The sequence below is a fragment of the Melopsittacus undulatus genome, chromosome 5 (genome assembly GCF_012275295.1).
Source record: "Melopsittacus undulatus isolate bMelUnd1 chromosome 5, bMelUnd1.mat.Z, whole genome shotgun sequence".
NCBI lineage: Eukaryota > Metazoa > Chordata > Aves > Psittaciformes > Psittaculidae > Melopsittacus > Melopsittacus undulatus.
In genome coordinates this window covers 60477363-60492066 of record NC_047531.1, presented here as the reverse complement: position 1 = coordinate 60492066, position 14704 = coordinate 60477363, and the positions used below count along the sequence as shown (strand labels likewise).

The following is a 14704-nucleotide window of genomic DNA, read 5'->3' as shown; positions in this document are numbered from 1 at the left end:
TTTTCCATCAAATATGAAAATCATTTACCACTTAAGGCCTTGGCAATTCAAGCATATAATAATCTGCTGCTAATTTTACAGAACAGAATATTCTTTTTGACTAGTTACAGTGCTGTCTTAATGATCTTGGAAATAATATCCCTCAAACTGTTTAAATTCCATCCTTTTTCCTTTTAAACTGTCTCTATCTTTGCAAAACTTCTTTAGAACTTTTTAAGATATTTGTAAGAGCAATATCTTAGTACTCTGCTGCAAGCTGATGGATCTTGCAGTCCTTTGATCCACTGGAGAGGAACTACAGCAGCGACAGTTCTAGTTAAACACTGCGAATTCATGATCTTGAAGCATATCATTAGCAATGGCAGCATCCCATGTAGGTGGCAAACACAGCAGTCTGTACATATTAGAGCAGCTGGTTTACTCCTCTGATTTGGGAAGGCAAACTTTTAATTACTAACTTACATGTACTCATCCAAATTTGTCTTCATATCTTCAGGAGCATATCTCTGTTGATGCTGTTATTATTATGAAAATGTTTTTATTACAAGGCAGAGTTATGCAATGGAGGAGGGAGCTCAATATTTATAAAATAAATATGTCATTTTCCACTTCAAATTTCACTACGTGCTTCATCTTTATTTTAAACTTTACATTTAGATACTTCTAGAATGTCAAATATTTTGCTCAGCCCAGGCAACTAGGGAATTACATACTTTCCTTGTTTGCAGAAGTGAGTAACTGAACACCACTAAAATTGTCATTGTTATGAACAGCCAGCTTTCAGAATATCATCCTTAAGTATTCACTTATTAGAAACTGAAAATAGGGATAGGTGGGGCTTGGCAAGGGCATCTAGCCTGTTTCCCTTCTGAAGGGTAAATTAGTGTTTGTGAGTAAATGTTTCTACCTCTTCCTAAAAACCTCTATTTAGAGACATTTTGCAGTATTTCCAGGCATCTGTTCCAGCACTTAATGCCGTTTCCAGTAGAAAGTTATTACTTTGGATCCACCCAGAATGGAAATCCATTTTTTCTTTATATCTCTTACGTTTTTTGAAGACAGTTAATATGTTTCTTTCTGTCTTCTCTACATGCCTCTCTATCCTTTAGCTCTTCCCTGAAGATTATACTTGGTCCTATGATCATTTCCTTAGTTCTCATCTGGACTCCCTCAAGTTGGTCCACAATATTATTGAATGAAGGAATCCCAGCCTGATCAGTGCCAGAATAAAAATGTAATTTCGTGTGTCTAATGGTCAGTGCTGTTGTTTATATGTATTAGTATATATTTTGGCTTTTTTGCTTGCAGCAGGGTACAGTTGACCACTAGGCTCCTTATATCTTCTTCTCAGTGGAGCTGCCCAGTCAGTTGTTATTGTGACAAATAATCATTTGATTATTTTAAAGCACAAGGATTTGCAGTCACTGACACCAAACGGCTGTATCTGAAACCCAGTTCTTCCTGGACTCTATCTCTGATTTTCCAGTATTATTTTTTATTCTAATTGTGCCCTTTAGTATCCTTGCAGGTTATCCCAATCTCAATCTCATCAGACTTAATGGGCTGAAATACTTTTTCACCTATTGGAAATATTGAAAAATACTGGACTTGAAACAAAAATCCTCACTCATTACATTGTTCCTGTCTGAAAATGGTAACTACACTCTGCTTAACCAAGAGACTGTTCTAAGCATCTTATAGCAGTTTCTCCTGGCCGTTTGCTTATGAGCATTTCATGACACTATATCAAAAGCCAAAACAAAATGCAGAATGTCTTTGCTTCTTTTTCATAAAACCTCTTACCGCATTGGAAAATGCAATTGGAGCAGTTTGGTATCTTCTGTTCTCAGCAAGTCCACACTGGCTGTCACTTACCACCTTGCTACCTTCCGGATAGCTTCTGGTAAACTTTGCTTGATGATTTCTTCCAGTATTTTCCAATTATTTGAGGCCCGTTTGCCTATAATTTTACTATTTTACTTTTTAAAAACTTTTTAAAACTTTAAAATTTTACTTTTTAAACTTTGGCCCTGACTCTGTTTCCTGCCTTTACCAGTTTTTCCTGCCATCTGCAGGTTTTTGCAGTATATGAAAGTTTTGTTAGTTGAAGTGCTTCAAGATAAGTTTCACCAGACCCAGCTTATACCAAGACAACCAAGTTATTCGACTACTCTCTAGCACAGGGTTTCAGTGTATTCTAACCAGTCTTCTCACCACCTTTTTCCTAATGAAAATGCCTGGGCCCTGCCTGGGTGAGTCAAAGCCATCTTTCAACACTCAGTCTTTTTCTTTTTTTTTTTTTTAATCCCTTTTCTTTTTTCCCCTTAAAGGCAAACCCGAAGTTTCCTGTGACAGCCTACAGCGTACTACAGTACCTTTAACACAGCCTGCCATATACATAGAAAACAAAGATCCAATCCCTGAAGAGCAGGTAAAAAAAAAAAACAGGATCATGTAAACAATAACTGGGGCTTGGTTGCTGTATCCATTCCTTTTTCAGTTGCTTGTGCAGTGATCTTCAAGACAGATAAGTAGGAATCCAGTGCCATTTCGTAATTGGACTTAGAAAAGAATCATGTGTATTCTTTTTGCCGTTCCATGGGGAGGTATTCCCCATCCTGGAAGAAAGAGCACCAGAATTCACTTCTCATATATATCATAAAAAATAAGTGACAAAGGAGAGCAGCAACACAAGTCAGAGTAATACAGGAAAAATGTAGAAAAAAATGTTAATTTCTAGAAGGTGGTATATAACAGAGCAGTAATGTTAACTTTCAATGAGTGGATTTGCTCCAAAATTATACAAATATGCCTGAGAGCAGTGTCAGACCCAGTGGCTCTGCTAAATTGGGCTCCATCCTATTACTGTGGTTGGCTAGTGTTGAGATCACTTGGTCATGATTGTAGGATAGGGTCTATGCTGACAGTGAAGATCAACATTTTGTTTCTTTCTTTCTTTTTTCTTTAGGAATTGGAAGCATATGTTGATTATTCAGATACAGAGAATGAATACAGAAGGGAAGATTTTTACTGCTTTTCCCAGGAAGAAAGAGAGAGACAAGAACGAGAGAGACAGGAATCTAAGAGGGTGTTACAAGAATTGAAATCTGTGTTGGGATTTAAAGCTTCAGAAATAGAAAGACAGAAATGGAAACAGCTGCTATTCAGTGACCATGGTAAGCATTGCTTTTGAGAATTAATTCCTTTCTAAGAAAGGGTAGGTGTCTGTTTGCCATCAGCTTCTGACTATGTTAGTGTTCGGACAGTGCTTAGCTATAGAAGTGTCTTTGATAGAGCTGTATGCATGAACTGTTTCATCTCTTTATATTACTTGCAGCAATCATTTTACTATATATTGAAAAGAACTCAGAGAAATTGGAATTTGGCTGTAAAGAGAACATTGAACTAAAATACTGAACACAAAAAGTATTTAGACATCATAAAGAGAAATGTTAGGCTATAAACTGTGCAAACTGAGCTTTCTATCATGGCTTTCTGGTAAATAAGAATTTTAATCAGGGCTTGTAAATAAATTAATTTTCGGAATTTAAAGGAACCACTAGAAATTACCCCAGACTTACAAAAATACATAGGTTAAAGTGAAGAGCTACACTTTGAAATACTAAAGGCTCCTGAAAGAGGAAGACTGGCTGTTGTTTTCATGAGACAGTAAGTGTACAGAATGTGTCTGCAAAAACAAAACATGCAGACAAACAAAATACCCCAAAAAAATCTCAGAAGAAGAGTTCTTCCAAACTGGCCTTTGCTAACTCTTGAGGACTGCTGGGTATCTCCATCTCCATAAAGGCAGGAATATGAATATTTCTCTTGCCTCGACAAGTCTGTCTCTGTTCCAGCACTAAGACTGGATACAACTTGATTCCTTCAACTGCTTGAGCTGTTTGATTTATTATCTTTAAAATTTGAAGTAATTTGTCTTTTCCTTTTTCTCTTCTTCTTTCTATTTTCATTCCTTCTTCTTAAAGACAGGTTAGGAAAAGCCCTTGAAAAAAATTTCATGTCCTGTGTTATGAAAGATAACCCTGAAGTCTGGCAACAGATTCCACCTCTGACAGTGCCTACCAGAAAAAGACCATGGATTGCATCTCTCAATAATTTAGTGGGAACACACAGTAATAGGCCATACTGATTTACAAAACATCAAACCCCCGGAAGTATCTGTTCTTCACAACTTTCTTCTTTATGTCAATTTAGCGACAATTGTGGTAAAGGAAATCACTTACCCATTGGTATTGACTTCTCTTCTAGTGGAGTTAAAAACCCTAAGACAATAGAGCATCAGAGTCTGCTCAAGGGTAGGATTCCTCCTGTGTGAGATGTGACATGCTTCACATAAATCTCCTCCAGTCTTCCCTTCCTCCCTGTTGAAGAGAGAAGGAAGGAATCCTACCTCCGGTTCAAGTCTTGACAGACCTAGTGACTGTTGCAGAGAGAGTTCTTGTCAGAAGAGATTCTGCAGGACATTTCCTTATCTAGCTTAGCAGCTGGCACCTGTCCACATCAGCATATCCTCAGGCCATTTGCAGCCACAGCTGGAAAGAGTCCTGTAGTCTTCAGTAACTCTTCCCCTGAAAGCCTTTGGAGCTCATGTTGGTTCCTTTCCTTTCCATGTATAGATATTCCATTGTTTTAGGATTAGAGATTCAGTGGTGGGGAGGGAGGAAAGTGTGATTTCCTCCAGCTGCCTAGGACTAAACACTGATTACTTCCATTCTGTACAAGACTGGAAAACATGAGGGCGGTTCATGAAAGTAGTTAATACTGTCTCCTTTTGGCTTGGAGACTCTGTGTGTCTAATCTGAAGGACTGATATGGACAGCTGACATAACATCTTCTACTGATTTTTAAGGAATTTCTTCATTATTTCTTCGAAAGAATCACAAATCAGTTAAATATGATATAATAGACCCTGGCATATTACTGCTGCAGACTTTAATTTATCCATATGCAAGAGTCATTCCTTAAAGAAACATTTTTGTGAGCTGTGCTTTCCACATTTGTGGCTTGCTTTATCTTCAAGCCTTAAACCCAGAAAAGTTCATCTTCCTGTCTTCACTGGCCCAAGCCAATAGATGGCTGTGATTTCCATAACTCTCTTAAGCCTTGCTTTTACATGATGACCACATTCCAGAAACCCTGTGTTCTCTTAACTTGTGATTATTGTGATAGATCCTGAAATACTCAAAAGCTTTAATCTGTTAGGCACATTAGCCAAGGGTCCCAGCAAGCCATTCTGGTTTGTTAGGTTATTTGGTTAGTTGAAGGAGGGGCTGGTGAGGGTTTCCACATGAAAGAGGTCAGCTCCAAACAAGTTGATAAGTCTAAAGAACACAGCATAAAGTCAACTAAAAATGATAGGTTGGCTTCTAGAAGAAAAACATCACCTTAGTAGATTACCAGACTAAAGCAAACTTGCCCAGGCCCAGCACCATGCTAATAATACTTACTGTCTAGGCAGTATGTGATTTAGAAGAGTGTAGGTCCTTTGGCATCCTATTGAGGCAGTAAAATGGAAGTGCTTTGGGAGAGGTATGTGAAGCTGTTAGTGGCTTCGTTTTCATTTGTCAGACATTGTAAACAACTTTCTTCTGGTGCAGAATCCCTTCAAGGCTTTCCCCTAACCTCTTTCCTCAAAGAAGTTCATTCTGTCCATGGTTGTGCTGCACCCAGCTGTTCTCCCTTCTCCAACCTTGTCCATACAACAGTTCTTGTACAGCTGTTTCTCGGATTTAGAAAGCCACACTCTGAGAACTGATTATTGCAGTGATTATTAACTAATCATTCAGCAAACTGACCAGCTGCCAATCTGAGGTATCTACTTTTCAAGAAATTTTGGCTTTGGAAGTATTCTTTGGAGCAAGCAGGCAATAGGTTTGCTTCCAAATGATAAGCAGATATTGCTATGCATATTCCTGCCTCTTTAAGCAGATGGGCAGAAATAAGCAGCAGCATGTTTTCTACAAGAGGGGGAAAGAACTACCCATTAACAACAGAGATGAGTCTGGTGCTGTGCTCCTTCTGTATAGAAGGTTTTAAAACAGACAATAAGATATGAATTGGAAGCCACAGCCTTTCAGTGTGCTAAATGTCACAATTATCTGTGTAACAACCATAATGATGTGCCTGCCTTCAGCTGGCTAAAGTAAAGACTGCTGAAATAAGATGTGTTGGAAAAATCCTAATACCGTAAATTTATGTTTCCCGTGAAAAGTTTGTGTATTTCCCAGAGTTATTTTCATCTCTGCTTACAGGGGTAAAGTCAGAATGGGATTAGAAAGGGAAATGCTACTTGGGAATCTGCTGTTGCCGCTCTCATTTGTGTTCATGCTGCTATTCTAATGGAGCTGCTGCAGTTTAGGGAATCTGTTACTTGGAAATGGACATTATATCGTTTCCTTAAAAAGAAAGACGTCTGTTCTTCAAGAAGTGATTGTACTGAGTTGTACTAACAATTAACACTGGGAGGAGAGACTTCCTGGCAAGCATCCCGTTGTTGGCAACGGGGCTCGCTGCTGCTACTAACTTCAAGAGAAGCTAAATTAAACCACACTTTATTTGTGAGGACACCTTACCTGACTGTATGAATAAGTGTTGTATTTACATGTTGTGGTGTATGAGATCAGATATTGCCTATAAAGGCTTTGTCATGTACCACCTGTCTTTATTGGACTAGGTAAACTGTTGTTTAAAACAAAGACAATTCAAATCTGTATACAGTGCAGTTGGTTTTCACTTTAACACTGAATGCATCATCTGTGTTTGATGGCGGTTTTAAGCATCATCAATTTTGTGCTGTCTCTTTACATCACTGATTTTAAGAGTAGTTACAACAAGTAGCAATCACATCTCACTTCAGCTTTGTGAAAGCTGAAAACACTCTTTTGGTTTACTTTTTTTTCTTTTTTTTCTTTTCTGTTGTTTTGGGGATTTTTTTTTAGGCCATTTTGTGTGGCCGCTCACTCCCAAACTGTTCTCCTTCACTCCCCACAATTTTGACCCTTACAACCTTGCACCTTTTGCAGACACAAATAAGTTATTTATATATGGCAGCTTGCTTTTAGTTGTCTTTTCATTTTTTTCCCCCTTTTTAAGCTGCAGTGAAACCCTTGTCTCCTGTAGAGCCGCTGAAGCTACTAAATAATTTGGAATCACATATGAATTCAGATACAGAAAAGCAGGACTGCAGCCAAAGTTGTGATAAATCTGAAGAAAAAGACTCTAATCCAAAAGAGAATGCTGCTGATAAAAGCAGGACAGAATATTTGTATGAAAATCCTGAGACGGAGAGAAAAAAAGACAGTACTGCTGATGAAGGTATTTCTACAGGAGCTGAAGAAAGAACGTGTTATCAGCATGAAGGGGAAGCTGAAGAACTCAAGCAGACCAGTGTGGATGGAGTAGAGGTTTCACAGTCTCCCTCTGAGGATGCATTACATTCAAAAATCAAGCATAGGCTGGCCCAGCTCCACATATCAACAGATTTAAACTTCACATCTGGTCTGGCTGCACAAGTTGCTGCCAGGTCTTTCACTTTTACTACAATGCAAGAAGAGACTTTTGGAGACGAGGAGGAAGAGAAGACACAGGAGTGTGAAGACCTGGTAGAGGACTGTAAGAATGAAGATAGAGGCTCTGAAAGTGAAGGCAAAGTGTAAGTCTGAGCTGAACTTTGTTAAACAACATCAGGCAATTTGACAGAAAAAACTAAGGTGGGAATTTGAAGATGAAAATACTGGATGGAAAGAAAGGAGACCTAAATATAATACATCTTGTTCCCTAAGTCTCATACACTACATAGGACACTTCTAAGTATATTGAAAATTTGCAGGTAAGAGAAGTTTAGGCTGCATCTGAAAAACAGTTGACTGTTCCCCTTTTTAAGATCCTAGTGGAGGTTTTGGAATTTACTTTTCTGTTTTCTGTTTTATTTATTTATTTTATAATGTATTGTGGGGTTTTGTTTCTTAAAAGAAAGAAAATCAAGGTCTTGAATTACATCAGACTCCAGGGTTTTTTTGCTCTCTGGTTCTGTTGTTGTGGTATCAATGTTTGCTCCAACAGAAAAGCCAGGACATTTCTATTGGAAGAACCTGAACTGTTCCCTGTGATCTCCCACCACCACTTTTGTTTCACTTCTTGTGTCTGCGGTGCATTGGCTAAGCTACTGTAGGCATTTGTGATTCTGTGGCTAGTGATGTGGCTCCCAACAAAAATGTAGAATTTTAAATAAAAACTTGAAAGAGGTAGTATTTGATGTGTCCTGGGGTATGGGGCTGAAATAGTGTAGTCATGCTTCATATTAAGGTTTACTTAGAATTTTATGAAGGGTTAATAAATAATTTTTACAAGTTGTAATTCATGTTAGAGAAATGTGTACTATGTACTAGGGAGGGCTGTAAGCACACCAGTAGAAAGTACTACAGACAGCTAGAAGCTATCTGTTGGATTGATAATAGATGACAAGTAAATACCTATTTATTAATACAGCTACTAATTATTTGTTAACCTTTTGTAAACTGAACCTTAATAGAATTGTTTCATTTGATGTAATGATTGATTGTACATTTTTGTTTATGTCCTGAAGTAATTTTCTTACAGCAAAATTAATCTGAGTGCTTTACAACACACAGTATTTTGTTTAAACAGCATACTTGGTTTTCCCTATTGTTCTGTCATTTTCCTTTAAATCACAACTGTAACCTATGTGATCAAGAATCCATGAGAGAATAAGAACTGTGTATTTTCTAAGGTGTATCTTTTAACTTAGTTGACACTGAATCTGGATGTTCAGTGTTACGTGGTTGGTTTCTTCCCTGTGGTGGTGTTACGAGGAGCAGTAAACCAGTGCTTACCCCACAGAGGAGCTGGTTAATGGTTTCACTGCCTTCTCCTCCTTTTCCCCCCTGACACAAGATGAAGCAAAGGTCTCATGTCTCAAATGGCAAGAGAGCAGCCTCTTTGTATGGAATACTCTGCTTGGATCTGGGTATGTTCCCAGTCACAAATCACCTCATCAGTTCCTTAGGAAATTTATTGTCTCTTGCTGATTCTATAGAATAAAGAGGGGTTTAGATGCAAGTGGTTTGGGGTAATATCTTTTCCTAGGGTGGGAAGTGGGGAAGCTAATGAAGGTCAGCAGGTTAGGGTGGAAATCTTGACTGTATGTCAGAAAACAAGTGCTTTCTTTCAACCTCCCTCTCTTTTAGTGATTTTGTATGAACACTGCTAAATACGTGGATTTTTTTCACAGACTAAAGTGGTAAATATCAAATGATAGAGAAGGGAATATGTGACTTACACTGTTCTTTCACAATATAATGCCTGTCTTCTCCCTCACACACAGATTTGGGGAAGAAAATGTTTTGCCATTCTTCATTAACCAGTAACACTGTGTTTGTGCCCTTAGTTTTGTGTGACTGGAAGCTGAATGGATGATGTCTTGGGGAACTTGTAAAAGAAACAAAAAGGGTATTTCTCATAGTGTATTCAGATGCTAAGCCTCCTCCTAGTAGTATATTCTTCTGTAACCTGAAAAGGTTAGGCTAAGATGATAAAACTCTGCTTTATTTTCTCTGTGGTAAGCAACTTTTTTTTCTCAAGTCTAGAACAACTGCTTTGGATAAATTGTGTTTGAAGCATTATCCATGCTTCTGAAAAAAGAAGTCTTCCTCCTCCTGGACTTGAGATTCTTGAGTTCACAAAGTGCCCAGATATTTTTTGTTCCTAGTTAATCGTTCTGACTGCCTAAATGTATGTTCCATTAATATTTTTCTGTGAACTCATCTACCAGCATCTCATGATCTGATGTTGTGTATCCCAGAAATAATACTCCTGAACTTTTCCCATGGGATCCAAATCTTAGTTTACAATGTGTATGACTATGATACCAACCTGGAAAAATGATCGGATCTAGGACACAAATTATCTGTCCCCACTGTTCTGGATTAAGTCAGTAGCAGCCTGAGTGATTTGCATTGCTGCTAAAATAGGTTCCAGATCTCACATTTATAAAGGTTGCCACCTCTTTACTCCTTTGCTGCAGTCCTTAGCAAAAGTTTGGTGGCTCACTTAGGACCTAGTTTTATGACACACAGGTCTTGGTAATGAAACTGGCCTAAGAAACCCCACCCATCATTAGCTGTTCATTTCCACTCATCGGCTGGATCAACACAGGTTTTTGTGGCCATGTTGTCAACCAGCTCATGAGAGTGCACTTGGGTCAAAACCCCACCTTTTTTAGGGACTGCTGCTTCTAGTTAGTATTGTGGTGCTGCAGTTCACAGTGTTCCAGCAGCTGTATCAGCCCAGAATGGGTATTGTGGGTGTGAGGCTTAGGATTGTTCATTATTGGCAAAGATGGTGTAGTGTGAAATTACAGCCTTGACATTAGAAATGGCCATGAGCAAAGGATGATTTTTTAAAGCAAGTTCTGATCCTAGTTTGAACAAATAGATTTTCTACAAGCAACTTAGCTGATTTCCTATGGTTTTACTTAATGCAGTCTTAGAAGCTCCACATATGAACACCTGGGCTCACTTGCTTTCTCTGTCTCTCATCACAACCATATATAACAGCCATCAGGTAATTTGTTTTGATTTATTTAATATTCTCCCTTCAGAAAAACATGGCTGACAGTGTACAGCACACAAAACACGGCCTCCCTTGATTTGACAGCCAGGTGCCATCTACATATAAATAGTCTTTTATAATCAGATTTCCTCATAATTATGTCATTTGAAAGGACTGTGTATGCACTGTAGATTCCTTCAAGAACCTGACACATTTCTTGGCAATCATAATTTATTGTTGCTCTTAAAATAATATATATGAACACACAGAAGCGTGTGTTTAGCACTAAAGAGTTGTGTTAATATATTGAGCATGTCGAGTTTGGAGTGCTGTCTCCTGTATTCTTTGGCTTGTTACGTTACAAAGGGATCTTTGTAAAAGCAGAACGTTTACTTCTTAGAGCTTTTAACTTCTTGAAACGTTAAGCAGGAAATCCATACTAAATAATGGTTATGCCAAAGGCAATCAGCAGCCAAAAGTCTTTGCGAAGAGCAGAGCTAACAATAAATGCATTTTCCCTATTCCATTCCAATTAGCAGCTCTGTGAAGTTGTAAAGAAGCAAGTAATTACAGAGGGTTAAATAATTTCTTCTCCTCCTGTGCTACCTGGAATGCACTTGCAATGATGGTGTTTGCTTCTTAGGTTGGGTTGCAGTCTAGCACTACATCTTTTACGTCACAACTTCACAGCTAAAGATCTAGTAAAGGCTTAAATGGGAGCAGAGATCTGTAAGAAGATTACTTGTCCCTTTTTTAACTGTATGTCTTTGTGACATAAATGAAACAGTAGTCCAAATTTTGAGAACTACAGATAATGGAACATCTTTCAAACTGAATCAAATGTGCCTTTGTCAGCTACAAGCAAGAAGGCTTCTGCTTTTGGTTGCAATAGAGTTTTACTCCTGACAGAGGAGTGAGCATAGGTTTTTTTCTTCCTTTTTTCAAATAGGGGGTCAAGTATACTAAACTGCCCTTGTTCTTTCAGGTGTCTAGTAAGGGCTGCTCTTGTTCTGCAACTGGCTTGTTACAGGGCTAATTGCTCTTCGGAATTAACGGGGTTTTGTACTGTCTCATCTGAAAAAGTGGGCAGTGTGAGAAAGGCACTTGGTCAGTAAAGGGTCAGGCTGCTCTGGGATCTTGTTTGTGACAGGAACTAATAGCAGATGCTGAGGGAAGAGTATGAGAAAAGGGAGATCCTGTAGTGATGTTTCCCCAGGCTACTCCCTAACAATTTGTGGCTCTGGGACTTGGTGAGCCAGTGCTGGTGGCTGTCAGCTGAACAGATCCTGGTGGAATTCTCTGTTTGGTTGATTATTACTAGTCCCAATGCCAAACGAGAGGATTTGTCAATAATAGTTTTTAACTTTCTATTTTAAACTGAGCAAGCCCACTTCTCACAGCCCTTCTGCAGAGTTTTGCACCTTTTGATTGTTTTCCTTAGAAATCTGTCCAGTTTTTGAAGTATAATGACCAAAGTGTGATGCAGTACTTCAGACATAACCTCAGCAGTGCTGAGTATGGAGTAATAATCACCTCCCATAAAACACTGAACCATTCAAATATACTTGAGTCCATACAGGGAAAAAATCTTTTCAGATCTTTTACCCCTAGCTAGCAAGATGACAAATGAAAATATTTGGTCTTATGGAGGAGAAATATTTATTCACTGTCAGCAGGATTTGGCTGGACAATGTTTTTCTTTGCTAACAAAACACAAAGTTGTTAAATCAAAATGATCTTCCAACAGCTGCCACCTGGTCTGACACAAACTAAAGATGCCAAACAGCGCTTGTTTAAATTTCAGCTTGACTTTTCAGAACTCTTCTGGTCTCTGATGAATAAGCATGTATGACAAAATATCACACAAGAAACCTGCTGGTGGATATATGGGTGTCAGGTCAAACTGGGGGCTTCTGTGGCTGATTTTTAAGATGCTTGGAGGTGTGCTTTATTCCTGTTCTCCTGACAGTTAATTCCTTCACATATGTGTTTTTAGCACCCTGAATTTTAAATGCCAAAACCTACGCTTTGATTTATTTGACTTGGAAATTTGTGCACTAATCACATAATTGGTAATGGTACTGTAGCTGTGATAATAAGACAAGGCCATAGGTAGGGGTGAAATCTGCCTACCATGAGTTGTGCTTTGTAGTCAGATATAACAGTATAGTTTGAGCTTTAGATTGGTTTGTAACTGTTACTCACCTTTCATATTGCCATCTCTTATGTTATTGGCAGATTTGTCAGAATAAAACTTGACTCAACAACTTGAATGCTCTATTAGCCCACATTACACTTTCTGAATTGAACACAGGATTTGGGGGACATCATTATAATTTAGTAGATGGGGAAAAGGAATTTGTTTCTCTGCTTCAAAGTGGCTTATTTTGAAAGGGTTGAATAGGACCAAACTTTAAATTCTTTCACATACTCAGCATACTTTGACTTTTATACCTTCTCAGCTTTTAATGTTAAAGGTCTCATGAACAATCTGCTTTAGGGATGGAGTTCTGTAGGAGCTTAAACCAGTCCAGGTCCACTCTGCCATGGCCTTGCCACAGCCGTGAGATTTCAGTCCCTCCTTTAGCCTGGCTTTTGGAACCACTCAGTGATTTAGGATATGGATCTGGCTGAAAATGCACCACTACTTTAAGCTGGCTCCCTCAACTAGTACCTCATGTGGTTGAGGAAGTACTATTCACGTGTCATGGGAGCAGGAGGCAATACATGCCTGGCTGATAAGGAGGAACGCCATAGTGCAAATTTAAAGCAGTCATTTAAATAATTTAAATTTCAATTTGAAATAATGTTTACATTAATTAATGTTACATCATTACTGTCTGTACTGAAGTGGGATAAACTCCATTTTCTTGCTTCCTTCATATTTTCTGTTGCTTGAGGATGACGCCACTCATTATTGTCCTCACTCATTTTGATTCCATTTTTTTGTTCTTCAAGCCTAGGCAGCCCAAGACCTGTTGTGTCTTATTCCACAGAGTCTCTACCAACTCTTTATTATACTGCCGGTAAAACTGGAATTATCAAGCATGTTTTTTTCTGCTGCCTGTTCTCATCCTTCTGGTCCCTCCAACACCCATAGTCCTCTACCAACACTCACAAGAGTTTCTGATTTTAAAATAACACACAAAGTCTTCGTGTGTATGTGTGTGTGTAACACAGCTGGATTCTTCTGGGTCTTCAGTATTGCAATGATCTTACAGTCCTTTCCAACCCTAACTATTCTATGATTCTATGACTAGATCTGGAAATGTATACTGGCTTCCCCACTTGACTTGAGAACTGAAACAGAAGGCAGGCACCACAAAATGAAATTAATAGTATATAGTGGCTCAAATTTATGCCACATTTCTGGTCTGTACTGGCTTTTGTAAGTCATTCTGACTTACTGAAAAACACCAGTTGTGTTTTCAAAAGAATGTAGTTCTAGTACAAAATCTCAAAATAAACGTCATTAGTTGTCTTGAATTGTGCTCAAATCTTAATATTTAAAGATTGCTTCCTGACCTTCTGCAGCTGCATGGAAGTGAACTGAAAATCATCTCAAATTTCCAAACAGAGTGACCAATGCTGTCATTACTTTGTGCTATTAGAAAAAGGTCCATTCCTAAATAAAGAAAAAACTCAGAGCTTAGGATCTTCTGGAGTCATTACTAACAGAGAATTGTGTGTTTGGTCTCAACAGAAGCACCATAAATTAGTTTTATTATAATACTACTAATAAAAAACCACTATAAATGTATTATGGGTAAAAGCCAGAAATCTCTGCATTGTCCTCCAGGTCTTTCATCCAAAGCCCCAGCTAGTCAGATTTAAACAAGTTCATGCTGTCTGTTCCTGCATTGCTCGCTATGACATGCTCACTTTGTACTCATTTTTAATGTCCTGTCATGAGTGTTCACAGACAGTCTGTATGCACCTGCATGCTCAAGGTCTGCAAAGCTTATAGAGATTATGGAACAATGCTGAGTGAAACCTGTACAGGAGTGGGATGGCTCACAAGCATTTTGGGTCTCTGTCTTGCTCTATCGCAGCATCCATGCCATACGCCATCCCACTCATAAATTTTTTCTTTCTCAGCCTTCCTGTTTGTGGG

The 14704-nt window shown here is 38.5% G+C and overlaps 1 protein-coding gene across 4 annotated transcripts in view; it reads left to right on the top strand.

The window, feature by feature from the left end:
• VEZT (vezatin, adherens junctions transmembrane protein) overlaps nucleotides 1-8678 on the top strand; it is a 54754-nt gene extending 46076 nt beyond the window's left edge. For all 4 annotated transcript variants that reach the window (XM_034062785.1, XM_034062784.1, XM_034062786.1 and 1 more), the window contains 3 exons: nucleotides 2331-2431; nucleotides 2969-3176; nucleotides 7114-8678. In XM_034062785.1, coding sequence (XP_033918676.1) covers nucleotides 2331-2431; nucleotides 2969-3176; nucleotides 7114-7676 — 872 coding nt within the window. In that variant the 3' untranslated portion in view covers nucleotides 7677-8678. The remainder of the gene's footprint in view (nucleotides 1-2330; nucleotides 2432-2968; nucleotides 3177-7113) is intronic.
• Nucleotides 8679-14704: the final 6026 nt, after the last annotated feature.